Source organism: Vanacampus margaritifer, chromosome 5 (assembly GCF_051991255.1).
Source record: "Vanacampus margaritifer isolate UIUO_Vmar chromosome 5, RoL_Vmar_1.0, whole genome shotgun sequence".
In the NCBI taxonomy this organism is placed as follows: domain Eukaryota; kingdom Metazoa; phylum Chordata; class Actinopteri; order Syngnathiformes; family Syngnathidae; genus Vanacampus; species Vanacampus margaritifer.
Window position 1 is genome coordinate 26,602,777 of NC_135436.1, and position 27,975 is coordinate 26,630,751.

At 39.5% G+C, this 27,975-nt stretch overlaps 1 protein-coding gene across 11 annotated transcripts in view; it reads right to left on the reverse strand.

The window, feature by feature from the left end:
* Positions 1-27,975, reverse strand: part of ryr1b (ryanodine receptor 1b (skeletal)) — an 83,001-nt gene that overhangs the window by 50,328 nt on the left and 4,698 nt on the right. For 7 of the 11 annotated variants that reach the window (XM_077565060.1, XM_077565057.1, XM_077565061.1 and 4 more), the window contains exons 3-37: positions 20,027-20,149; positions 19,658-19,759; positions 19,309-19,329; positions 16,282-16,356; positions 16,115-16,193; positions 15,811-15,923; positions 15,611-15,710; positions 15,258-15,354; positions 14,523-14,597; positions 14,182-14,338; positions 13,512-13,676; positions 12,180-12,301; positions 11,924-12,110; positions 11,612-11,747; positions 11,438-11,533; positions 11,221-11,339; positions 11,016-11,149; positions 9,940-10,181; positions 9,643-9,835; positions 9,036-9,252; positions 8,762-8,866; positions 8,367-8,470; positions 7,896-7,979; positions 7,656-7,815; positions 7,183-7,330; positions 6,075-6,280; positions 5,687-5,861; positions 5,382-5,590; positions 4,136-4,482; positions 3,440-3,575; positions 3,192-3,352; positions 2,777-2,939; positions 2,431-2,517; positions 2,130-2,356; positions 154-598 (exon numbers count right to left, since the gene is read on the reverse strand). In XM_077565060.1, coding sequence (XP_077421186.1) covers positions 154-598; positions 2,130-2,356; positions 2,431-2,517; positions 2,777-2,939; positions 3,192-3,352; positions 3,440-3,575; positions 4,136-4,482; positions 5,382-5,590; positions 5,687-5,861; positions 6,075-6,280; positions 7,183-7,330; positions 7,656-7,815; positions 7,896-7,979; positions 8,367-8,470; positions 8,762-8,866; positions 9,036-9,252; positions 9,643-9,835; positions 9,940-10,181; positions 11,016-11,149; positions 11,221-11,339; positions 11,438-11,533; positions 11,612-11,747; positions 11,924-12,110; positions 12,180-12,301; positions 13,512-13,676; positions 14,182-14,338; positions 14,523-14,597; positions 15,258-15,354; positions 15,611-15,710; positions 15,811-15,923; positions 16,115-16,193; positions 16,282-16,356; positions 19,309-19,329; positions 19,658-19,759; positions 20,027-20,149 — 5,310 coding nt within the window. The remainder of the gene's footprint in view (positions 1-153; positions 599-2,129; positions 2,357-2,430; positions 2,518-2,776; positions 2,940-3,191; positions 3,353-3,439; positions 3,576-4,135; positions 4,483-5,381; positions 5,591-5,686; positions 5,862-6,074; positions 6,281-7,182; positions 7,331-7,655; positions 7,816-7,895; positions 7,980-8,366; positions 8,471-8,761; positions 8,867-9,035; positions 9,253-9,642; positions 9,836-9,939; positions 10,182-11,015; positions 11,150-11,220; positions 11,340-11,437; positions 11,534-11,611; positions 11,748-11,923; positions 12,111-12,179; positions 12,302-13,511; positions 13,677-14,181; positions 14,339-14,522; positions 14,598-15,257; positions 15,355-15,610; positions 15,711-15,810; positions 15,924-16,114; positions 16,194-16,281; positions 16,357-19,308; positions 19,330-19,657; positions 19,760-20,026; positions 20,150-27,975) is intronic. The other 4 variants (XM_077565065.1, XM_077565064.1, XM_077565063.1 and 1 more) reach the window with 1 other exon arrangement.

A 27,975-nucleotide genomic window follows, 5' to 3' on the forward strand; every position in this document is an offset into this window, starting at 1 on the left:
TAAATTTTAGCCACCAGTGCTCAAGTCCTCAAATTGCCCACTCAAATAACGAAACTCAAATTTCCCCACCGTTAGAGATTAACTGCACTTTGCAACAACATTAAGGAACAGTGAGTAATATTTTTTTTATAAAGTGAATGCAACATCTCTTACCTGCAGTGGGAAAATGGGACTAAGCGTATACAAGTCAGGATCCATGCCCACAAAGTTGATAGAGGAGAAATGCAGTTTAGGTCGCAAGCAGGTGTTGAGACCCACACCGGGCAGGGAATGGGCCTTCTTGGCGTCCGGATAGAGGCTGATGCTGAGCGTGTCCTCTGTCATGGGCACGATGAACTCCTTGTTGGTGCCAAGTCGCGCCCGCTTGGCTGATTCCAGGTGGATGCTGATGAGGAGGTCGTAATAGCCGCTGCGGAGAGGACCGGGCAAGTAGGTGTTCTCGATGGCGTAGAAGAGCTGCGATTCGTCCACGTGGCTGCACAGCGCGTGGGCCACGCGGTTGTTGCCCAGGGCGCACACGGCGCAGTACAGCATGAGGGTGTGGTAGTGGAACTTCATCAGGTCCTGGCGCTCAGACAGCTCCAGGATGTCAATACACCTGAAAGCAGAGACACCTGCCTTTTAAGGCAACTGCATGATTACGACTAGGGCTGAACAGTTTATGGAATTCAACTTGATATTGACATTTTCAAATTAACCTCCAACGGTTGCTGATTAGATGGTGAAAGTTATTATAACATTTTTAATACTTCATTTTAATTTATTAACCATTGTTACACATTATTAACATTTTAATTCTTTATATTAACCTTGTCGAAATGTTTTGTGTCCTGTGCAGAGCAGATGGTGTTGATTTCGGTGTAGTCTGACCTTAAACTGGGTCATACTGTTTGGTCTAAAAAAGTTCCTTCTCAGCGCTTTGTGCGAAAACACATTTGGTCCTTGAGAACAGAATCTGTTTTGAGCACCCACACCTGACTCTGTTTTTGCCATCGCTCACGGAAAAGTACCAGAGAGTATGTTTTGTCTACAAATGAAAGAGAGGAGGTCTTTTTAACTATAAGAAACCGTTGTGCACGCGGAAGAGCTACATTTGAGGCTCTGAATCCCACGATGTTTAAGTGATGATAGAGGCTGTCATTTGTCCAGAGATTCTCTGTTTTTTATTAAAATCATTTTTGCAAAGGTGTATTTTTCTTACATTAAATCTATCTTCATTTTTGGAACACGCAAAGAGGACAAAATTCTAGATTCCTCTTCAATGGATGGATGGATGGATAGATAGATAGATAGATAGATAGATAGATAGATAGATAGATAGATAGATAGATAGATAGATAGCTAAATAGCTAAGTAGCTAAGATAGCTAGCTAGCTTGATAGATAGATAGATAGATAGATAGATAGATAGATAGATAGATAGATAGATAGATAGATAGATAGATAGATAGATAGATAGATAGATAGATAGATAGATAGATAGATAGATAGATAGTGTTGAGGGTCTTCTGCCCAGATTTAGTTATAACAGTTTTGATTTAGTTATAACTGTTTTAGTTGAGTCATAACTGTTTTTCCACATCAAAGGGCCATTTGTCAACGTGTATTGAATGATGTCTGTCTTAACTCAGGGCTGGGGGCTGTTTCCTGGGGGGTTTTCAAGATAGTATAAGAATGCTGTGAGTCCGCTGTAACTACACACTTGCGAGAGGAACTGCAGCCATTTGTCTGTAAACTTGCTTGTGTCCAGAATATTCTGTAAAATAAATCCTTCGGAGGACCTGTTCACCGATCTCCAGTCTGTATTCAGAAAATCAACATTCTCTCTACCCGAACAACAACGAACACGCGGAAGACAAAGATAGTCTTCTAACAATAGATAGATAGATAGATAGATAGCCTAATAAATTGCCTAATATATTTTTTTTATAATACAGATTTCAAATTACAAATACATCAGAGGGCCATAAAAAATGATTCACATATCAAACGGCAATTGCAATACTGCATTGCGGGGGAAAAAAAAAACATCACAATTAAATTATTTTTCAAACCCGTTTAGCCCTACTCAGCGCCCCCAGGAAGAAGGTTGATAGTGTATGATTCCACCCGGTTAGTGTTGCCTCCCACCTGTTCTCCTCCGGGATGTGCAGGGCCATCATGACGAGCGGCTCAGTACACTCCACCATCCAGCCCAGCTTCTCGCTCACTTTGCCCACCTCCGGGTTGAGGAAGCGATTGGGCATTCGGCTCCAGATGACCGGGGTCAACATCTGGACGTCCAGCCTCGGAGGGCACTGGGGCACCGGGTTCTTGCGCTCGCTGCGGAACATGGCGGCCGAGATGGGCATGATGTTCTGGAGGGCAGAGCGGGAAAGGTTTCAGACTCATGTAGGAAGTGAGAGGAGAAATGTGGGCGTCAGGGTCGCACCTTGAGTTTTCCTAGCTCCAGTTGTACCATGTTCTGACTGGAAGGCTGGATGAAGACGGCGGGGAAAAGCTTGGTGTTGGGTTCCACCTGAGATAGAACATGTGTGGTTTTACTACATAGGAACAGGACACGCTGCAAAAAAATAACTCTAACCAAGATCATACAATTACACTGGTACATTGACGTACAACAGTAAATTTGTGCCTTTGAGCCCTTTAGCTTAATGCTAACACATAATGGCAAACGTCACAGACAGGCTAACATGTAGCATCTACGTGGCCGCGTTGTAACAATAGCTATCTGAATACAAAGGCTACATTTGCAGTGCGGACATGCGTCTCCTCACCTGGTAGAAGGTGTTGATTTCCTTGCCGTTAGCCGTGAAGGTCATGAGGCCCGTGGCCAAGTCAATCAGGCAGCCGACCACCATGTCCTCCTGACTGAAGCGGGTCTGCTGAGTGCTGACCAGGTCCCCTCCCCAGACCATGTAACAGTTGCTGTGCTTCATACTGCACAGAAACATTCTCAGTCACAATCTTTCAACTTTTTTTTATTTCTGAGAATCCTCAAAATCATCACCAGACATTGAATAGTGTACAGACCAAAAAAAAGACAACATTCCAAAGGGTACTATTGAGTCACCAAAACAAAGAAATTGTTGAGCAAAAGTGATTAATTTATGAGAATAAGCATAAACACAGCAATTCCAAGTGGGCCCTGATGATAGTAAACAAGCAGTGGCGCCAGATGAACAAACAAACCTGTCGTGTATGTTGCCTTTGTCGTCGCCCACAGTGACGGTGACGTTCCTCACTTTGAAGAGATCGAAACTTGGATCAAACTGGTGGTAGTCGGGGGTAACCCAACCGATCCACACGCCGGTCGGCTCCTGCCCGGCAAAGATCCTCACAGAATAGTAATACTGGAGGGAAAATGGCAGGGAAAGTTTGAAGAATCATATCATAGTTCCTCAAATAGTGGGCTGTACATGTTGTGTTGTGTGTCTTACAGTGGTGGTGTTCTGAATGATCTCGGGGTCATCTCGGTCGTCGGGGACCACGTCTTCCACCAAGCGGGGCACGGTCGGCGGGGCAGGGGGAGGTGCAAGTGGTGTCATGGCCGCCTTCTTGGCTTTGAAGAAAAATCTGTGGTGCAGAGAGGAGATTACATTTTATTCCTTTTTTTCCCCTCCCTTTTTGGCTATAAATTTTCTGACATTTTGGGCAATTTTGGGCAATTTTTATGGTCATTTTCGGGATTCCCTTTTTTTGCTTTTGGACCTTTTATGGTAACTTTTTAAATTTGACTTTTTACAATTTCATGGACATTTCATGGTAATTTTCTGCTTTTCCTCTTTTTACATTTTATTGTATTTTTTTAAAAACGTATTCATCTACCTTAAACTGCAACTTAAACATTTGGTTATTTAATTATTCATTTTCTTATTTAATCATAAATTAATTTAAATATTTAATCTAAAAAATAAAAAACACATATCTAACAAAAAATTAATTATATATATTTTTTTTTAACAGATCCAAAGGAAGCTACAGTAGAGGGACTAAAGAGCCCCATGTGGCTCCAGAGCCGCAGGCTGCGCACCACTCAAATAGCCCTTAAACACAAAAGAGTCTTAAAGGGCTTCTTCACACACTCACATATTAACAACATCCCCTGATCTTAACCACACGAACCACAATCTTACCCTTTTTTCTTTCCTTTCTCTGTCATGGTGTCCTTCTCGTTTTCCACCGAGATCTCCTTAGGTACCGACGGCTCCTTCTTGTCTTCCTCCTGCTCCTTGCGGCTGGCCGACTTCTTAAGGACCTCGAACTCCGAGTCGGGCTCCACCACCACTACTTCATCTTCAGGAATGGTGAGCGCTCGGGTGAGCAGCGTGGTGCCCGCCGGGACCTTGAAGGTCTCATGGAACTGGACGGGCATGCTGAGCCTGAGGAACATCATGTCTGTGTTGGCATTCTGCGAGCCGAAGGTCTTGTGAGTCAGCTTCAGGCAGGGGGCGCTGTCCACGGTCCCATCCACGCGGGACACCTTAAGGGATTGATGACAAAATAGACGAGATTTCATCCATCTATTCATATATATTGTACTACAGTAATTCTGGAATGGATTAACTGCATTTCTATTCATTTTAATGGGAAATGATTATTTGACAGACGGTTTTGAGTTAATGAAATAAACTTGTATCTCAAGGCACCCTTGTATTAAGTTCAATACAGTTGCATTTAATCTTTAAGAACTGCTTGTTTTAAGCCTTTATTTTGAAACAATAGTTACTTGATTAGTATGTACAATACATTTAACTCATTCACTTCCAGCCATTTTCACTGAAGCAACCCCCTTTGCTCCCGCCTGTTTTACCGGATTTTGACTGATTTTGCAAGGTCCACAGAATATTGTGTCCTATTGCTATAAAAACATGCAACCTACCAAAATAAAAATTATAGTCTCTTCTTTCATCAGGAAAAAAAAGTATATTTGTATCTGTTTCCGCTTTGCAGCAATTAGTATTAAAATATAGCCAAGTTTCATCAACATTCACATTCCTGGTGAAAACACTGTCTCAATAGCTTGTTACATGGCCCTGGTTGATCTCTTATACTCTGCTGCCACCCGCTGGCTGTTTTTTGTAATAACTACCATTGCTTTAAGCCACCTCTTCATGTCACAAGTCGCACCAATGCCTTCTGTATACTCTTGCATTTAAAAAAAAAAAAAAAACATAACTTCATTTTTGGGAGTGAAGGACAAAGTATTTAAAAAAAAAAAAAAAACGTTTTTACACGTTTTTGTGTTTGAATCAGTTAAAAAGAAGACAAAACAGAGACCGGTTTGGGACAATTAAAAGACGACATGATTGTGAATATTGCATCTGTGCTCACCGCTATTCGTTCATTGTATAACAATTAAAAGAGCCAATCAACAGTTACCTCCAGGTGGTTGTGGTCGGTGGGAGCGGGCTGAAATTGGGGCAAGCTTTTGCTGAACCACATGGTAATGTCTCGCTTCATGTTGATGGCGAAGGGCTCGAAACCTTCCTGAAGGCCGCAGATGGCAAAGTAGCGCAGGCTGCTGACATTCTGGCCAAGATTAATCCTTCCAACCTGGGACAGGCCCAGTGCACACACTGGGATGAAACCTGAGGAGTTAGAAAAAAAAGAAAAAGAAAAAATTCATACCGTATAAATGATTTCAGTGTGATTTTATACCTTCTATAGTGAATAAAAACTCCCACCTTCTCCAATTTCAATATCTTTGAAAGCCATCTCCGAGCCAGAGTCGCTGATGAGCATTTCACCGTTGAGCGTGAACATGATGTTCATTTCCGTCAGGTCGATCATACATCCCACCACGTCGCCGGACAGCCACTGGCGGCCGAAGGGCTCGTTGCCGATGTGCCACCTTTGCGCCTGAAAACATCACATTTGCATTAACAATGAATATTTTTTTTTTTTTTTAATTCATGTTAAGCGGACTACACAAATACAGATAATCGGGTCTAATTTGAACAATGGGCACAGATGAGCACCAAGAACACACTCGACAAATCATATGCGGGGTCTTTTACATTTTAAATTGTGTTAACTTGACTTTCATTCAAATAGCACAAGAATTGGACTGACCTTGTTTCCGTTAAAGACGTAAGCAAGCTCATCCGCTCCCAGTTCGGTGTCGGAGCGGACGCTCGGCCGAGCCCAGCCCACTCGCATCTCACCCGTGGTGACGGCCTCGAACTCAAAGTACCACTTCCCCTGCGTAACGCCGTACGACCTCTCGGCCCTGAAGAGTCGAACCTTGTCGCCGCGGATGTTCTCCAGGCCGTGACCGGCTGCAGGAAGGTTGACGCAACATAGCATGAGGGCATATTTTTTCTAAAGAGAAAACACGTTTTAATCTTTATAAGAACAAAGACGTATTTTGCTGGGATAAAAAGTTGTCATTTTGTGAGAATAAAGTTGTGGCCAAATCAGAATATTGTGATATTAAAGTGGACGAAAGTCATATTTTAACAAAAGAACAGTTCTCTTTTTTACACAAAGTGACACCTAAATAAACTTAGCTCTCCAAGTACTGTATCAGGAAAATGACCAATGACTAACACAGTAGCATGGTAGGCCTAAGTATTAAATAATTAAATAAAAGTTAAAATAAATTGGAAAATAAAATTGCCGAAAAAAAAAGTTTTTAAAACAAACACTTCTTAAAAAATTAAAAGCAAATGTATTTTACTGAAAAGTTAAATACAAGTGAACCAGTAATTATTTTGCATACCACCAGTGAGTATTTGCCTAAGTACCACATTTTTTAAATCACTACAATAGAGTATCAAAAATGTGTTATAGTTGTAATATTTTGGCTTTATTCTGGAATATACACCTGTATTCTCTGAAAAAAAAAAGGGATTTTAGTATCAAAAATATGTATTTGTTGACTTTATTTCTATGATATTACCCCTTGTTAAAGAAAAAAAATTATAATTTTGTCGGGTTGTCAGATCTATGTAGTGTTAGGTCACAATAATATATTTTAATTGAATAGTCCCAAAGCTAAGGTAGAGAAGTGCTGTAATTGGATCATTAAACAGTATTGATTGTATTGGTTTGCACTTTTTTAAATGATCCAAAATTATTTCACGCAATTTTGCCGAGCTTTGGCTCACATCCTCCACCACCTGGGGTCTCGGGACCTCAGTTTGAGAACCACTTGCATAACTGTATGAAGACGACTCACTGCTCTCCTGGTCTGGAGGCTCGATGTTGTAGCCGTAGCCAATGAGTGTGCGGACGGCGTTGTTGACGCTGTCCCTGTTGGTCTTCTTGGTTCTCTCGTCCAGCAAGTTGTAAGGTACCAGACGAGGGTTTCGCTTATTCAGGATGTCCTGAGAATTTTTTTTTGCAAATAATGTAATGCAAGTATTCGCCACCACTGCGCCGTGGCACATTAGTAATATACTATGGAGGTAAATATGGTGCAAAACTAACGGATGAAAAAATTTGTACCTGTAGAAAAAAGTCTATATCTGTATCTGTAAAAGTCGTGATTTGTACCTGTATAAAAAAAAGTGTACCTGTAAAAAAAAATGTATCTGTAAAAAAAAAAAATGTTATCTGTAAAAACAAATTTGTACCTGTAAGTTAGTTTTGCACCATATTTACCTCCATAATATACTGTATTTTCTACATGTTATTAGTTGAATTTCTTACCTGCACTATACTGTAAGTCCAACCTTGTCGTACACGATCCCTTGCCCACACATTATGTCCGTTTTCCGCCAATTTTTCCACAAGTTGGTTCTGGTTGGGTGTCAGCTTGACATGGCTAAGGTCAAGTGGCGCGGGCTTGTATGCGTTGCTCATTATATAGCTACAGAAGGGACAAATCCGTTTTTTTTCCCACCTGTCAAATAATTTGTGACAACCTTAAAAAAATATTGGCCAACATACGTCTTTGGCAGCTTGATTTTCTTGAGGTTCTCTTCGGCTTTCTCGTCGCCCATGCCGACATGGCAGCCCAGAGCCAGGAGTGTCCTGTGAGAGGACGAGAAGTCGGATGTCAACAAAACTGACTTTCAGAGATGGGAACGAGTCATAACGCTGTCACTGGCTTAGAATCCAGTCATGACGCCTATATTCCTCAAGTACGTTTTTCAATGGGTAGACATGGACTGAAATGAGATTTAGGTTTCTTAACAACTGTAATGACTAACTGATCCATGTAGATGGCGATGTTGCATCACTTTGGATTCAAGATCAGTACAGCTTTTGAGTAGAAGATAATGATTTGGGGGTGAATCTCGATGTTGTTATTTACGAGGGAGAGAATGTCAAGTCGTTCCCAGTCGCAAATACTCAAGTCCGTATCTTTGTTGTCTTCTAACACCAGTTTCCAACTAACTGAAAGAACAAGAAGCTCACTTGAGAGTCTCTCCGGACATCTGCAGGTTGTAGTTCCTCTCGGGCTCTGGGAGACCCTGGAAGTCCACCAAACAGGGATGAAGCTTCTTGTTGTCATCTCTGAACTGTGAAAGTAATGACAGTGAGTAACTCATCAGCAAAAAAAAAAATTAAATAAAAATGAAATAAAAATAAAAATATTTTTTTAAACTAAATTGCCCAAACTGGTAGTTGGGGACCACTGTCGTGGTGGATAAATATTATTATTTATGTATAAATATATATATATATATATATATATATATATATATATATATATATATATATATATATATATATATATATATATATAATGTATTTATTTTTATTTATTTATTTTTATTTGAATTATTACATTCCTCCAATTCCATACTCACAGTCCCATAGGTCCATCCCTGTTCGATGCGGGTGATCGCCCACAACTCGTGAATATTCTCTGCCAGCCTCTCTCGAATTCTCTCAAGGTGTGGCGGCAACACAATCTACAGCCATAGAAATATATATATATATATTAAAATAATAAATTGCAATAAAGATAATATCATAATAATAATAATAATAATAATAATAATAATAACAATAATAATAATAAAATAATAATAATAACAAAAATAAACTGTTTTTTTTTTCAAAAATTGTTGATGTTTTCACCTGGACTGTGTCCACGGGACACGGGGTGAAAGAGGTGTGGGTGAGCGACAGGGTGGGCCCCAGCAGATTTCGCACGCCGCTGAAGTCGTGCTTGTACTCTTTGATGGGCTCGATGCGCATCCTCTCCCTGGGGAGGAGCGCCTCGTAGCACGGCGCGTAGCCCGGCGGGGGCATGAACTTGAAGTCTCCGTGGCGACCGCCCAGGAGGAAGCGAGCTCTGGAGAAGACAGGAAGTGAGAAGGCTAAATATGCTGCAGCTATGAAGAGATGTCAGTTACAGTATTAACAGTATTTCAAAGATCGTTGTACTTTTTCTCATTTCTGCTATCATAACACATATTTCCCTCTGCTGGTGGTTTGGCCTATTTCCACTCCTCAAACTGAAGAACCCACATCAGACCCATATCAATGCCTCCCAATGAAAAAAATAAATAAAACGACATAGGTCGACCTTGGCAATGAATGGACAAAAAAAAAAAAAATTATTATTTTTTTTTTTTAAAAAGGAGAGCAATGATGATGTCAAATCGAATGAACAATACAGAGCTCTGAAAGAGCTAAAAAAAAAAAAAAAGGCAATGAATGGACAAACAAACATTGCTCTTACTTGACTCCCGCTGAGAAGCTGATGACGGGGAAGAAAAGGGCATCCACGTTGAAGTTTTCAAACATGCCCTGAACCGGGTGTCCATTGATGCGGAAAGAGATACTCGGCACGCTCAGATCCAGACAACAACTGACCACGTCATCTGCGGCCAGAGTGTGCGCTTTGGGTGAAGCCACCTGACGCGCGACCGTGCCTGGTTGGAGAGAACAAAACACGTTATTGTTCTCATCACGGCTCATGAACAGGAAATGACACGAGTGCCGGTTCTGGCCTTGAACTTGACAAATGCGATCTTACCCGACCATAAGTGGAGGCCGTCGAAGCCGTACGAGTAGAGGTCATCCCCCACGCCGTTGCCTCCCCAGCCCTCCCCGCCTCCAGGGTAGGGGCTGTAACCTTCGGTCATGGCCCAGCCCACGCGTAGGTGCGACGCCTGCGCCGTCACGTAGGGTTCCACGTAGTCCACCATCATCTCGTAGTACCACTTCTTGTATTGTGTGGAACCCTCGCACGTGCCCAAGAAGATGTTTGGCCGGACACTGAGCACAGAAAAGATCATCATCATCATCATCATGATTAATAGAGCAGACATGTTTAACAGAAAAGGCTGCCATAAAAAGGTCCACGATAGGTGAACCGCTATATAAATACAGGACACACTAGCAATACTAAATACTATTGTTGCAGTATCAAGCCGTTTATTACACTCCAGTTGAGGTTAACTGTAAATCGAACATAGCTTATCGCAAGGCTAACGCACAATGGAAAGTCACATTGACTCGCTAATGCTAATTAGCACGCTACTCGCAGCACTCTTATCACTCAAAAGAACGTCTGTGTTCATTCAAAATGCTTCAGGAATGTATACACAGAAGCATCTTAACATTACTTGAAAGTGATTTTTTCCTTCTACTCTCTAATGTGGCTACAACTTAACAGTTATCAGAACGCGCGCAACCACAATGCCCTAAGTGGCCAAAAGTGTAGAACAGCGCTCCTAATAAAGGAACACACAAATAAATCAATTCAAATAAAATCGATTTTGGCACATTTAAAATCGATTGTGAATCGTAATAAATGAGAATCGTGATTTTTTTAATATAAACTGTACTTTTCAGAGTATTTTTAGTGAAACACTTTTTTTTTTTAAATTTTGAAGTATTTTTGCTAGGAAAAAAAAAGAGTACTGTAATTAAGATTACATTGAGCTACATTCCGACTACTTTTATTTTTAATAGTCTATGCTTTGGTTAGTCAGAGAGACTTTTGCCTTGGGTGCTGTCGCATGAGTCTGTTTCATCAATTTAACAAAACTAGGTGTAAAAAGGCATTAAATCAGAAGCTGCCACATGGATCTGTAAATCCAGCCGTACCTGGTTACGTAATTTACAATGTTGGTCTGCAGCAAGAGGTCGCGGGCCGGAAGCAGGTTCTCAGTGATGCGGTTCTGATTGGACCTCACAGCGACACCGTTACACACGCAGAGAGAGCGCAGGACATCGAGAACCTGCAGTCGGCGCATCCAAAAAATATGAGTACAATTCAATTTAAGGACGTTATAAAACCTCAAAAACACACCTTGTGGTTCCGTCCATGCTTGTCCAGGAGAGAGATGATGGACTTGATGTGGTTCTCTTGGATGATGTTTAGAACCTCGGGGCTTTCAATGAGCACACAGTAGAGCACCTCCAGAATACCTGAGTGTCAAATTACAGAAAGTAAATATCAAATATTACAATATTGTATAATAGCACTTTCTTAGCTTCATCAGTGAACTATAAATCCAATAACAAACCCGACGAGGCCTCCAGACGGTCCAGTTTGCTGACCAGCCAGTCCAGGTTGTCGCAGAACAAGGCGCAGTTGGAGCGGTTGCCCCTGATGAGCGAAGCTTTCCAAAAGAGGGGAAACCAATCATGTCAAATGCATCTGTTTGTTTGTCTTTACGAAGTGTGAATAATTCTTATACCGAGCAGCTCGTAGAGGAGGTTGACGATCTCCTTCCAGGACTCTGCTGCTTCCTCGCCAGCAAATTCTGAGAAATGGGCCGCCGTGTTGTACACATTGAGCCGATCGATGCACTCCAGCACGATGGTGATCATTCCCTGATGGAGAAACACATTTTAGATCATTGACAGCAAAAATTCATGTTTCCTTTTTTTCAACTTTAGTACTTTTTTGCTTTTACTTAAAGTAAGTGGCTTGAATAAGTTGTCCTACTTTGACCAGACCAAAAATCTCTGCATGTCGGCCATGCCACTGAAACATGCTCGCCGCGTACCTCCTCTTGAAAGAGATTCTGCCGGTTCCGGAGGGAGCGGAGCTTGGTCTGCTTCTCCTCATGCTCCAACTCCTCCTCTGGAGGACGGAAGTAAAAGATGAGATCCTGCAGGGAGAGGATGACGCCCTCCAGAGGGAGAGACAAAGGCCCCGGAGATTTGTTCTTCCCGCTCAGAGAGTCCAAACCCCTGAGACCAGACATTTTGGTTAATGCAATTAAAAAACTCTTTAGTAGATTCATGTGTGTATACACCTACTTGATAAACTGTCTGAAGAGACCCATGGTGCTATAAATCATCCGAGCTGCTTGAGACTCCTCAGTCTGGGAGCGAGACACAGTGAGGGCGTCGTCCATGTGTCCTTCTTGGTGCAGGATGACCTGGACGACATCATTGAATATTAGTGATATTATGTCACATTTGTAGTGGAATGAACTCTGACTTCAATATTAAAAGTTAAGTCAAACCCCCCAAAAATATTTTTTTTACATGTTCAATGCAGCCCCACTGGTCTAAATATGCTATTTTGGTTAACTCATTCACTGCCATTGACGGCTATAGACGTCAAAAATTCATTTGAACTATTTCTATTAGTTTGACATTTTCCCCCACTTTTGTTAACAAAAAAAAAACTACTTTTTTTTTTTGGGGGGGAGGGGGTATTAGAACAGATATAAAATTAGTGATTAATTGTATTTATTTATTATGTAATTAATTTTTGATTAATTAAAATATTTTTTTCTTAAAAAAAAACATTAAAATATATATTTTTTTAATTTAAATCGTGAGTTAACTAGTGAAGTCATGCGATTAATTACATTTAAAAACTGCAATCGCCCGACACCCCTATCCATCCATCCATCCATTTTCTTGACCGCTTTTCCTCACAAGGGTCGCGGGGGTGCTGGAGCCTATCCCCGACACCCCTAATTTTTGTTTATTTTTTCTTTAAAAAAAAAAGTAATGTTTTTTTTAAGAAAAAATAAATACAAATTAGGGGCATCAGGCAATTACAATTTGTAATCGTAATTAATCGCATGACTTCACTAGTTAACTCACAAATTTTATATCTGTTCTGAATGTACAAAAAAATTCTAGGTTTTCATACTCTTGTTAACAAAAATGAAAAAAAAAATTAAAAAATAATATTAAAATAATAAAAATAGTTCAAATGAATTTTTGACATCTATAGCTGTCAATGGCAGTGAATGAGTTAATGTTATATTAGTGGAATATGAATTAAGCAGAAAAATCCAGCCATCATCTCAGGGGCGGCCATTTTGCCACTTGCTGCTGACTGAAGATGACATCAATGTTGTTCAGGGCTCAGGCAACGATCAATCACAGCTCACCTGTTTTCTGAAGCTGAACTATGATTGGCTGTTACCTGAGCCCTGAGCAACTGTGATGTCATCTTCAGTCGACAGCAAATGAATAAAAAATGGCTGTATTTTGCTTCATAACTCTTATTCCACAAATGTAATGTTAATCAAAATGTCACGTTTAGACTAGTGAGGTCACATATAACATATTATTGTCAAGAAATGTTTAAGGTTGACTTTGACTTGAAATATGCATAAACAAACACACCTTCCTCTTCATCATTCCCAGACGTGCAGCTTTAGCGTCCAGTGCGGCGTACGTGAGCCATAAGCCGGTGGACACGTGCTGCACAAAGCACATCGACTCCCCATACTTGATCTCCGGAATGCCCATCCCCTCCACGTCTCGCTTGTGAGCCACGTCCACCTTCTCCTGCTCGGTGGAGACCAAACAGAGAAATATATCAACAGAGAGCAACACTACTCACAGAATATTCAGGATATTTTGATTTGAGGATGAATTTCAGAATGAACCTAAAATGGCGTACAGGAGTCCCTTGTTCCTTTACGAAATCCATGAAGTAGCAACCAAATGCTTATTTTTCTATTTATATTTACTGTATTTTAAAGCTTCATGGTATATATTACCATAACAAATACATGTGAGGTGCAGGAGTTATTTTTGTCCATTCTCACGTTCTACAAGTACTGTAGTATCTGTGCCGGATCTGTGACTGAATGCGTGTAAGATTAAATGGCGGGGCCTGGCAGGCTGAGACACATGGGAATAGTTGGACATTCAAACATTTAGAGAAAATCAAATTAAGGTTATCTATGAAGATTATAGTGCATTTTCGGTTCATCCTAAAATATCAACTTTTTGCGAATAGTGAATGACAAATACAGGCATGAGGGGAAAAAAAAACGTCATATCAGACCTTTGAGGCTCGGAAGCAGAAGGCAGATAGCTTAGTGTTGGCTCTGTCCGAGTCCAACACCATCAAGCCCTTTTCCTCATCCAGACACAGGTACCGGCCTGTGGTGATGTGGCGGACGCGGAAAGCTTGCCCCCACTTGAAGTGGCTACCGCTCCAACTGGAGGCAATGGAGGAAAAACATTCACAAATCTTTAAATCCGGCCGTTATCAAACTCGGGTAACCGGACCTGGGGGTCCACAAGCCGTAGCTTGGGAGGTAAAAAAAAAAAAAAAAAAAAAACTGAACGGAAGAAAATTCACTTCCATTACGTTACATTGTGTTCTAATGCATCTCTAATCACCTGATCCGCAAAGGCTCCAACCTCCACAGCGAACGAGCCTGGCTGCAAACAGCACCGCCCTCGTAGTGAGCCATCCTGGAACAAACACACATACGATAGACATACAAGATGATAGGCAATGAAAATAAATAAACATTTGTTGCATATTAACTCATTCACTCCCAGCATTTTTCACTGAAGCAACCCCCTTCGCTCCCAGCTGTTTTACTGGACTTTGACTGATTTTGCAAGTCCCACAGAATATTGTGCTCTATTGCTATAAAAACATGAAACCTACCAAAAGATTAGAGTCTCCTCTTTCGTCAGGAAAAAAAAGTATATTTGTTTCCGTTTTGCAGCAATTAGCATTAGAATACAGCTAAGTTTAATCAATATTCACATTCCTGGTGAAAACACTAGCAAAAAGAGCTTGTTGCAACATGACCCTGGCTGATCTTGCTTTAAGCGACCTCTTCATGTCAGAAGCTGCATCAAAGCCATCTGTATGCTCTTGCATTTAAAAAAAAAAAAAAAAACAACAAAACATATAAATACGTTTTTGGCAGTGAAGGACATAGTATAGAAAAACGTATTTACACGTTTTGGGTTGTAATGCGTTAAAGGTAGAGAATTTGTTTTAATTGATATATATAAAAAAAATTGAAATTATTTAATTCATACATAAATAAATGAATAGAGCGAGAAGGAGGAAAAAAAATTCCTCTGCTTCGACACCAATGTTTTGCGCCTTCTCACCTGCGCTTCTCCTCTCCTTCCTCCGGTGTGGCGATGGTCAGACACTCGTCCATGTGGCCGTGGAACAGCCTGAGAACATGACCGCCCGTCAGGAAGCCTGAAAACAGAAGAAAGGCACGTCTGATACTAGCAGGACAACAAAAACTTATTTGGATTGTAGTTTGGATAAAAAAAATTATTTCGATTTTTTTTTACTAAGGCTTTACAAAAAACACAATTATTCAACTTATTTAATTTGTTAAATACATTTTTGTCACATAGTATCAGTTACATCATTATTTACTTACAAAGTTATTGTTTTGGAAAATTGCAAGTTATGTTTATATATCTGCGCGTGTGTTTGCACTTTGCACCTTCAACTAGTTCACATCCAGAGCTGATGGGGTTCATATTCCACAGAGTCTGCATAAAGGAGGCGTCTACCATCAGATCTCCACTAGCGTAGGACAAGTGCTGAGGGAGGAGGGATGAAAGTCAGTTTTTGGGAAAAATCACTCAATTAAAAAAAAAAAAAAAAAAAGCTATATGCTGTATGTTTTTCAAGGAGTCTCACCAGGTATCTCTCAGAGGACACGCTGACAAGGATGAGGTCATCGCCCACCCGGACCTTTTCACCTTCAGACCTCTGCTTGGAGGCGGGATGAATGGTCCACCAACATGCCTCGCCTGACAAGAACACGGAGTCAGTCGACTTTGATTTTCACAAGGGACCGTAATAGATATCACCCGATTTTCTATTTAATAGCAATACTTGACAGTTTTTACATTATAGTTTTTCATTGTGTACTTAAAAAGTGTGTTTTAATAAGTTAAAGAAGTGGTTGACTGTCAAAACAAGCATAAAAATTCCAATTTACCAGTAGAATCTTCTTGGAGGCCCACGTCAAAGGCCAGCTTGTCTGTGAGCGAGCGGGATGTGGTCAAACAGCTCAGGTACTGGAGAGGGAGTCTGGATTTAGAACTTCGACATCAAGTTTGATGTAAAAAAAAAAAAAAAAAAAAAGATCAAAAGTGTTTAGCTTACCATCCCTGAGTGGTTGTGCCTGAGAAGGATGGCGTGGCCATACAACAAGGTGCGATGGCCGCCACCTTGCGAGGACTGGGGAAGTACAGGCAAGCAATAAAAACGTTTTTTTTTTTTTTTTAAATGGATAACTGTCGTTAACACACGACTTCCACAAGTCCGCTATAGAAGAGATCCCAAACCAATGTGCCAAAGAACTTTTTTTCCCTACACATTTTAATAAGAATTATAGTTCATTTCCTGCAAATAATGTACAGCGACAAGCAGAACAGTTAAACGAGATGCAGCTACAATCAACCTGCGTATCTGCCTGTTGTCATTCAAACGGAAGATGAAGTACATTTATGAGTAAATTGAGATGAGATCATTTTTTCAGCATATGTATGTATGTTTTTTTTTTTTGCTTACTAGTTCGTGTGTACTAAGATTGTTTTTTTTTTAAATGGAATTTAAAATATGTGCTTTGGCTCAGTAAAGGTTGGGAATCACTTCTTTATAGGGAACGGTAACAAAATGGCCACCACACGCGTCATATAAGACAGTAGAACAACATGGTTTCTCCCAGCCCATAAAAAAAAAGAGAGTTCATGAGCTATCAAAAAATGTATACTGTGTATACAATTACAATATACATTACAATATACATATACACATACATTACATACATCTTACATTACATGTACAATTACAAACACACATACAATTCCATAAAAAATATGGGCAGCACGGCGACCTAGTGGTTAAGACATCTGCCTCACAGTCCTGTGTGGATGACCCGATGTTCTCTGAGTACTTTGCATAACGATATGTAAAGTTTATTGAAAAGTAAAATGTCCACTGGTTAACGTTGAGTATTGTTATTTGTCTATACGTACAGTATGTGCTCTGCATTTTACTGGCAACCAGTCCAGCGTGTACCCCAACACTCGCGCAAAGTTATCTGGGATGAGCTAAGCTAAGGCTATATTACAAATGTGTATAATAACTACAAATACTAATAATACTGCAATTGATTACAAATTTGAGAAATGTTAATTGAACTAAAAAAAAAAGAAAAAAAAAGAGTACTACAAAAATCTACTATAATATGTTTAGGGGTACATAATAACATAATAATTATTGTTAATAATAAATAATAAAGATCACATGAATGACGAGATTTAAACCGGCATCATTTTTTCAACATGCCAGGATACATTGTTAAAAAATATATATATTTTGTCTTACTGTCAGTGGCGACAATAGACTTTTATGCAGGGTTAAATTCCTAATCCGCACGGATTACATGGGGGGGGGGTTAACGGGTGTCAAGTCAAGTACTACCGTCACTGTTAGTTCCGGTCGGCAATGGTGCTAACTTGGTCAGGACAGGTGGCAGTGCTTGTCTTTCTCAGTGTGTGTGTGTTGGAGTGGGGGGCACTCTTGTTGTTGCCCCTCTGACAGAGGTGGGCGGGACACTCCACTAGGCCGCATGCCATGCTATTCTCAACCTCGGGCTCGCCTTGTTAATCTTCATCTGGGATGCCCGACATGGAGCTAATGGTGCAAATGGAGAGCTTACATTGCATAAGCCTCCATACTGCCTCCATTTGTTTTGTCATTCTAATTCTATTTTTAACATGCAGGAAGGTTAACATACATTAGCTGGATGTGATTGTGGCGTGACAATGACTGTGCAAAATATTGCTGACATCAGGTGAGACACGGTACTGATGATATCACAGACAGAAAAGTATTTTGCAACCACAAGTAGAAGATTTCCATATTTCAGACTGAGCAAGATTAACCCGAGTAATGACTTGATATGTTTGCTTGTTTTTTCAGATTATCAAACCAATTTTAGTATCTCACAAAAAAATCTCAAGAACTCAAATACTGTGAAATATGAGATAAAACTCACCACATTTGTACTTTGATAGGTTCTACTGTTTTGATTAGCAGAGGTGCCAAATCCAGATCCAGAAAGTAAAAATCCTGCCACAATTTGGCTTCATCCTCAGGTGTTAGTTAGCTTGCTCCGTAACTAGCTTCCTTGCTAGCTCCCAGGGTGCTCGTTGACCTGCTAGGGAGTGAGCTAGCTAACAAGGTAGCACCCATGGTACTTGTTTACCTGCTAGGGAGCTAGCTAGCTAGCTATCACTAGGAGCTAAAGCCAAACGGTGGCAGGGTTTTTACTTTCTGGACCTGGATTTGCCACCTCTGTTGGTTAGCAAGGAACTAAAACAGTTAGAAGTAAATGTGTGAACAATAGTGAACATGTAATTAGTTTTTTTTTTACTACTTGAGTTTGAAAAATGTAAGATTTGTTGTAGTCGATTAATGATCATGACAGTACGTAAAGCGACTAAGTGTCGTGATGTTGGTTGGTGCATATTGTGAAATGAATACATTTGTCGTTATCAAAGTCCACGCATTATTGGACAGATAATTATGGTGGCAAAGATGGACTTCACTTTGAGCTGCTGCCCTTATTATCCTCACCGCCAGTCCTGAAATACGGCTAATACGAATCTTTTAACCCTAGCGGCAACCGGATTAGCCGAAGCTAGCGAGACTAACCACTGTTCTAACTCAAGACTATGTCATCTTGTTGGCTGGACATTTCGCTGCTCCACAGAGTGTTATAGTCTGGAGACAGCAGCAAAGAGACGAGGCAGTAGTTATCTGTAAAATGGCCGAGTGGAAAACGAGACTGGATTAGTGATTAGCAATTAGTTGACTTCAAGCTAATCGGTTCAACCCCTAGTATATGGCCATCTGAGGAAAAACTATGTTAAATAACAGATAACATTACACTACACCTCAAGTTCAAGTTTAACACATCAAAACAGAATTAACGACTTGTGATTCACACTGGCATTTGTAGATCTTAAATAAAACGGATGAAACATGACACTTGGACATTAGACCTGCTGGAAACGGACACAAATAGAGACCTTTTTTCATGTGTAAGGACAAGAACATGAAGATGTCACAGGAAGTGTCAACAGACACACAGAAACAGTAGATAGATGTTCACAGACATACCCATTTGTCCAAATCGACAGCCTGAAGGGAATATCATTAAAGACCTTTGTGAAATTAATGCAGCATGAGTATGCTACCTACATTTCATCAACTCTCAAACTGAATCTTAAAGTATCGAAATACCGTATTTCCTCAAATAGTGATCTACTCAATTCATGACTTGGTCACATAGCAGCAAACAGCTGAATAGGGGTTCACTGAAATACAAAACTGCTTTCAAACAAACCTTTCCCCATTTGCACTTGAAACCCACCCGAACAATATGTGCGGAAATACGGTATTCGCAAATATTTTGCGAGAACCTTTACACCACAGCAATCTCTTCCCCATGTCCTTTTCCGACTCCTACCTCGGTCATCTCCACCGTGTTGGCCAGCATCTCCTGCAGGGCACGCACTGACAACGACTGCTCCAGAATAAAGTTGCATATTGCCAAGTCTGGAGGCACTTTCTGCAAAAAAAAAAAAAGAAGGCAACGTCAGGTTGGAGACGGAAGAAGCAGAGATGGGGACAAGAGGAAGCTGACTTGACTTGGACTTAAGTTGCTGATTTTAGGACTCTCTCTCTCTCTCTCTCTCTCTCTCTATTCATCCATCCATCTATCTATCTATCCAGAAAAGGCAACTGATCATGTAAAAAAAAAAATAATAATCACGTAGTCTGAGTGTGGTATTACGTAATCAGCATTGAGCATTCTTCTAGGTGCGTAATGACTTACCTGGGCGTTGGACGTGGTCTCCAGGAAGCAGAGGCGGTTCCCGAAACCCTCGCAGGACAGACAAAGTTTAATCTGCTGCTCCTTCAGGACGGAGGCAGTGCACTGCAGAACCACCTGGTCATCCTGCACATGAAAAGCACACAAACAATACTATTTACTTTACGCGCCGGCGTTTCAGAAATGCTGACACAAGCGGAAAAGATCCATTCTTCCTGCCGTATCCCATGTTTGTCATTTAAATATCTTTAAATTAAAAAATGCAAGATCAGCAACAAGTCATCTTAGGTCTGATAATTCACGTTGTATGCGCTAAAATAATCTACATGTATTTGGACCTCCTCGTAGTATTTGGGTAGTAAATGTTTATAATTGCATACATGAATTTTAGGGGTGACAAATTTTAATTTAAAGTTAATAATTTAAAGTTCTTTGAACGCCACAAAAAATTTTAACGCGTGATTAAAGGCCGCCCCTTACTTGGTAAGCCTGTACTGGGGGAATTCCAGTGGCAACAGACATGTCCACATCAAAGTTTAGCAGTAAAAAATGTCATAATAATGCGTATATTTGTGGAGACTGGGGTTTTATTTTACAATTTAAAAAATATGCAGAATTTCACAAGTTACTTCATGTTAAAGATTAGATAGCTCTTAATATGAAAAGAAAAATGCACGTCTTACAAATGCAATTATGCCATCTAGTGGCAGATAATTGACCTCAACACAAATCAATATCACACTTGTTTTTTTTACAGTACAGTACATCTCTTTAATTTTTATCTAAATGTTATGAATTATTATGAAATTACTGCAGATGAAGCCATATTCCTATTTGGTTACCATTTTTTCCACTTTATGTCAACAAGATTATGGAAATATTTTATTGTACATTTAGAACAGATATAAAATTTGTGATTGAAGTAATGCGATTAAAAAATGTAATCGCCTGACACTCCTAATGAATTTTAATATTTGTATTGATTATTTACGTTTATTTGAAGTTTATAGTGCACTACAACAAACACGATCTGAAAAAATTATCTGCAGTATAAATATTCAAAAATGAAACATCATGAACCGCTAGTCCCAAAAAGTAGGAAATTCAACTCATTTAAATCCTCTTTCATGGAATAGTTTGGTTCTACTGTTTGTTTGTTTTTTGTGACGTGCGGGTGAAGGAAGGACGCAAAGTGTGTACACATCCCGAGCAGAGCGCTAACAGACAGTAATTTGACTGGTGCAAAAGACAGCGATAAACACTCCCTCCCCGGTCAAACCCCCACCCGACACTCGGCATTCTCAGCTGTTGCCTGCACTCAGCGATTACACAAGCAAGAAGATCCGCCACTTAACCTGACTCACGTTCCTCTCGCCTACTTCTGCTCAGATTTGTCACATTCCTCGTGTTCTCGGCTTGAGGATATTTCAGACCCGGAGCGTTTGACCCGTGATTGTGTTTTGGGTACAGGGCCACCCGCCGCTTGGAAGCGAGCTCGAGGACGTTTGCATGTTTATGACGCAGAGCGGGGAAATGGAAAGTGACTCAGATGGGTGACCTTGTAAAACGCTCAGGCCTGGAGAGTTTCCTTTGCCAAAGAGTGTCCCCTCTCAACCACCCGATCATCTATCTCTCGTCAGCCCCAAAATGTCTGCCCGCCTCTCAAGTGGATTATTGCAGCCACTCACACCAATAACATCACAGATGAGATTCAAATCTAACTACACGGGTGCCTAAATATACAACTTTTTTCAAGAAACGAGCCGTCTCTGACGATATTTTTGTCTTGAGTTGCAAGTGATGATGGTTGCAGCGACCTTCAAAACAAGAAGAAGTGAGGCAGTTTGGCAATTCTTCAAAAGAGGCTTCAAGCTCTTTATTGCCCACTCCCAGTTTAAGTTTATTATCAAATTAAACTTAAAACAGAGAGAATGACTTTAGGTATGTAACAAAACTACATAACTTTGCCTTAAGAAGATTTGCTGGCTAAATGCTAACACACGATGCAAAACGCCAAAGAGGGAATAGCACAACTAACATCAATTTTGCGGCAGTACTATATTTGAAGACAAATACGTGTAGAAAACAATACAGTAGAACCCAGTCCCACCATCATGGGTTCCGGGTTCACGGTACCGCTATTTCACAGATTTTTTTTTGACCAGTTGAACTGTTAAAATAAATGTACATAAGTTATCCCGCTATTCACTCTTATAGTATTGCAAAGCGTGGCTCATGCTCTTGCAACTGCAAAACAGGAACTGTGCCTTCATCACAAGATAGCGGTTGAAACACTTTGCGGATGGCCTGTTGAACTTTGACTGTTGGAACCTTCAGCGCCGAAGAAAGACACGTCTGTATTATTATCTGCACAGTGACTCATATCCGTGATGGTTGTTACTGTGTGTTCCCCAAACCTTTAGAGCAGCAACAGCCCTAAAAAAAAAAATAGAGGGCCCGGCAGAGTGTGCTTCAGAGCGGTAGGAGATTGTAACTTTGCACATCTCTGTCCATTCTCCTCGCGGGTAAAAATAATCTAAGTCTCTTGTCTTCCTTCCTTGTCTATTGTTTATTAATTGTTGTAGGTTGACTGAACCTGACAGTAACTCAATTTTGTTATTTACACTAGGTGGTAGCACACTACCTTGTTCTATCTCTCTATCACTATTTTTTTTTTAAATGAAAACAGGAAGTATTTCAAGATCATTCTCATTTTTGCTATAGAGATTAGTGAACGTCTCAATCCTCTACCATCCTATGTTATACGCCTACAGACAGGAAGAGCTTTAGATTCAATTTAAAATGTACATCTTTGGGTTGGATTTTTATTGTGTATGGGGGCGGGGGCAGGATTTGTTTACAAAGGGATTGGTACACTGTTAGTTAAAACTGTACAATAATTGTAGCAAAAATCAAGTACTTATACTTTTACCTGAGAATTTTTTAGACAAGCATATTACTGTACTTCCACTTTAGTAGAGTGTGAGTACTTTTGCCATTTCTCTGGATACATGACCACACACCTCACCACGTTGTAGCCAATATACAGCAGTCCCACTGAGTGAATATGGTCCAGGTTGACCACAGGGTAAGCTGGCACGGAGGCCGCGCAAACTCTGGAGCTTAACTCACCGCGTTATTAATAGAGACCGCCTTCCGCATTTGAAGGTTGACACTTTGCAGCGGGCCAAACACACGCCCTGATTATTTGATAATCTCCCCACGTTCCAAGGAGCCGAGAAGTTTCTGAGTGAAGGTCAGGATGTCCGGGTTATCGCCCGGCTGACCCAATGGGCTTGCACCCGCCACACATCCTAGCACAACAGAGCAAAATGGTAGGGAGGGGTGGGATTTGAGTCACATGACTTGACTCGATTTATACTTTAGCCGCCAATTTTAGGACTTGCTGGGCTCAAATCTACAAAATTCTTGATTTAACTCTTACTTGAGTCATGATACTTGTCAAGTATCATCTGTATACATTTGAAAATCTGCATTTTCAATGTAGTGTAAAAAAAAAAGAAGTATTTTTTTAATATATATAACTAGTCAGGAAAACCACCTATATGCTAACCAATTCGTAGGAAACAGTTTGCTTGCCTGCGAATTCTGCTTAGTGAGTCCTCGGCCGCTTAAAGCATCTCATTCTAGGCCATGATTTAGCTAAACCGGGTCAAATATGCTCTTTTTATTATTTTTTTTTTTTACAAAAAAAATATTTATGTTATGTCTGACATAGCTTTGGACCATCTTGAATGCTAAAGGAGCCCTGTAAATGTTTGCAAATGTCACTAGCTAAAGTGAGCCATATTGGGAAATGTAAAGGCACCCAAAAATGTTATCAAGCTTTTTGATATCTTGACATACTTTTGAAGTAACTTGCTTACTTTTCTTTTACTCCACCTTTTAAAGTTAAAGAATAATAAAAAATAATAATAATTAGAATTATGAATGAACACATTAATTAATCAAATTAAAATCATATTAAAATAAGGAAGTTCTTTGGAGGGAATCCAAAACAACTTATCTTCATGAGTGGTGTCTATCAAGACAAACAATCCTTTAAGATGTGAAAAATCAGAACGTGTTTAGCGAGCTTTACTCCCACCTCTACTGGATGGACTCAAATATGTGGACCACATGGAGCCAATTTGATACTCTGACACTTCAAGCCATGTAAAGTCGTCAAATCTAGTAAGAAGCCCGTGCCAAGTTATGCCAAATAGTCATGATGGGCTCCTCACTAGTTGGGTTTCCATCCATCCATTTTTATTCGAATTTACAAGAAATGCGAAAATAAAACGGAATGGAAACTCTAGAAATTCAAAAAAGAGGAAAAAAATCGCAAAACAAAAAAACAAAAAGTTTTACGCTTGGGGGGGTTATCGAAAAAAGGATAATGCAAATTTTGGCGATGGAAAGAGGTTTTGCGAATAACCGCTGGCAAGACAGGATACACGTCACAGGTTTTGACCGGATATTACGTCACACGTACGTTTGTAGTCCCAAAGCAATGTCGGGCGATTAAGTAAGGTATGTTTGGGTGGACGACAAAACAGAAATATTTTTGGAATTAATTAAAGAAGCGAATATTAATGCTATTTCAGATGGAAAACAGCAAAGAAACACTACGGTTGATCGAGAATTACAAATGTAAACTCACACGCCGTCATCACACGGCCCAGTCACTTCCTGTTTTTTTTTCTTTTACTTTTAAATTACGGGTGGCTCACATCTCAACGGTGTATACCGCCACCTACAGCGGCGGAGTCTCATCTCAATTTTCGCAAAAAAAGAACAGATGGAAACGGGCATAAGTCGCGTGTACGTTTTGCGTATTTTCAGTAAATTCGCTTTAAAAAATCGAAACAATTGGATGGAAACCAGACTACTCTTAACATAAACACCAACGTCAAGCTCCAGTAGGCACACCAGGACTTTTTACAGTTCTGTATATACTGTACAGACAATGGCATCCGTGCAGGACTGCATGCAGCAGCTAATCATGACGGCATGTCATTATCTGATCTCGTGAGTTTTTTTTTGTATGTGTTCCTCTGCGAAAGCACACACTATTTGCTCGGTGTAAAAGGTGCAAGAATCATGACAGATATGATAATTTTTTAGGATCTCTGTGTAAGAGAGGCTTTTAACAGATTGTACCACCATTTTAACTTAGTGACATGAATGAACAAAACCTGGGAGTCACAGTTGTCGCCTTATACGCATCATTTGTGGAACAAGGGTGCTGTCAAAACAAACCTTGTTTAAAAATTAATAAATAAATAATCACCTTGTATCACTCTCTCCTTTTATTGGGTCGAAATAATGAAACAGGACAAAAAAATTGTTGCATGGACTAGTGAGTGAAACAGTTCGCTATTTACAAGTTCACCTCTTCAGGAATTTTTCTGTGGAATTTACACTTTTCTGAAATTAAATAAGGGGTTATCTTCAAAGTATATGGGAGGGCAACGATATATATATTTTTTTGTATATTGAAAAACTACCGTATTATGCAGTGGTGCTTCATACTGAGAAGGGAATAAAAGGTCGTGCTCCACTTGTGTTGCTGCAAAAAAGCAAAGAAAAATCCATAATTGCACCGAAACAATGTTAACGTTTCTCTTTTGAAATGAGTCAGCGAGCAAGTAGCACGATGCATTCTGTTCTCTCTCGCTCTCTCTCTCTCTACATCAGCTCTTCCTCTGCGCTACGGGCCTCAGCCCTTCACTCCACTCCACTCCAACTATTTTCGGTGGCTGCACCTGTCGAGATCACGTTGCCTCCTTACGCTGACCAGCAGATACTTGGGCACTGGCTTCAGGGGACAGTGACATGTTTTAGGAGCAGGACCGAGCTCTTGACAAGTCAACTCAAATGGATGACAATTGACGAGAAGGCCACTCAATCAATATTTAGTAGTATTGGTGAAAATTTATACCGCTGGAAAGCTCAGTTATACCCAAGAGAAATAAGACTAAGACTACAGAGGGAGGATACAATACAGAAAAATGCAGAAATATTGGACAAAAAAAATTACACTATTGGGAAAAAATTTAAATAATATTCAAAAATAAAAACGACTAAACAAAAATACAACATATTAGAAGAAAATGCAAAAATATCAGAAAAAATACATAGAAATTTAAATGTGGAAATATTACACAGAAAATACGAGTTAAAAATGTGAAATAATTACACAATAATAAATAAATAAATAAATAAATAAATATAGGTCAAAATATGTGATTTTTTTTTAAAAAAAAGCACATTTTTTTCATCAAAAAAAACTAAAATATCACAAAAAAATTAAAATCTTATTCAACATTGTTTCTTTCAATTTAGGGAAAGCCAGAAAATACATGATATAAGACAAAATTACAAAATTTTAAAAACAATAAACAATAGATTAATAGACTTGAAATAAAAATAGAATTTTACAAATAGAAAATAATACAACATATTAGAAAAAATATGAAATACTGTATGAGATGCAAAACAAAAATATCTGGCAAAATAATAAATGGAAAATACATATAAAGAAAATCAAAGACAAAAAATGTGAGTCCAAAAAAGAGAAAACAATTTTAAACAGAAAAAGTATTAGAAGATAACAACGCACACCATACTAAAAAAAAATACAAATTAGCCGGAAATATTTTTAAAATTACTCAAATACTACATAAATAAGAAACGTTGAGTGAATTTCTTTTTAAATAGATGACAAATAGTTAAAAAAAAGAAAACAATACAAGCTACTCAACAAAATTATAACCGAAAAAATTATAAATATACAAATAAAAGAAAATACTAAACCAAACATACTCAAAAATACAAAAAAAAACTTAGACGAAAAAAAAAAAAAAGATGTTCTCATTAGGACAAAAAACTTTCTCATCCAAACGAGAAACTTTATCGTCCTAGCAAGAAACTTTTCTTGTTCTAACAAACAGTGTTTGTCAAACACATTACAACATAAGACAATGACAATGACATTCAAACATTCCCCCCGAGAAATCGCCCGAGGGGAAAAAAGCCAATTTTGGCAAATGTTTTACTCTGTTGTAAGGTTAAACAAATACCCCAAAGGACAATAAAATAAAATAAAATGTTTTTCATTGTTGTACGTGTAAAGCGACAAATAAAAGATACTATTTTATTATATGATGAATTTTGAACTAATCGGCCGATTAATTGGTTATGGCAATTTTATTCTGCCAAATATATAATATTGAGTTTTAAAAAAAAACACATCGGTCAGGACTCAGTACTGACCAGCTTTAGCAGAATGCCTCCCCAATTTGCCACAACCGTGGTGTCACACAAGCGAAGACCACCTGTTTATTGTGCAAGTGACCAACACGAACGCAACAACAGGTGCCTGGACGTGTTCATTTGCCGGGCTCAACACTTGTAGAGCTCGGCTTTGACAGCTAAATCCTCTGGATCAAGTCAGCATCTACGTCTCAGCCAAATGATTTTATCTTGTGTTTTTTTTAATATGGCCATTGAAAAACGCAACGCTACAGTGTCTGCGTGATGAAGATGAATTGACTTCATCAAACACGGGAGAGGAGGGATTGATGGTGAGGATTAACACATGTATTTATTGCACGGCGTGTCTTGAACACATTATCACACATCCAAAACACCCTCAGATAATAATACAAGATATTCAAGTCAAATACTGTAATAGATTAAAAAAAATACAAAAGAACTAGAGAGAAAAAAAAAAATATATATATATATATATATATATATTAGGGGGGTCAAAATTAGTGCATTAATTTTGAGTTAATTTAAAGTTCCTTTAATGCCACTCATTTTTTTTAACGCGCAATTAATGACCACCGCTGACTTGGAAAGCCTACCGGGGGGAATTCCAGTCACAATGCAGCAGACACGTCCATGTCAAAATTTAGCAGTAATACATTTAATAATAATTCATA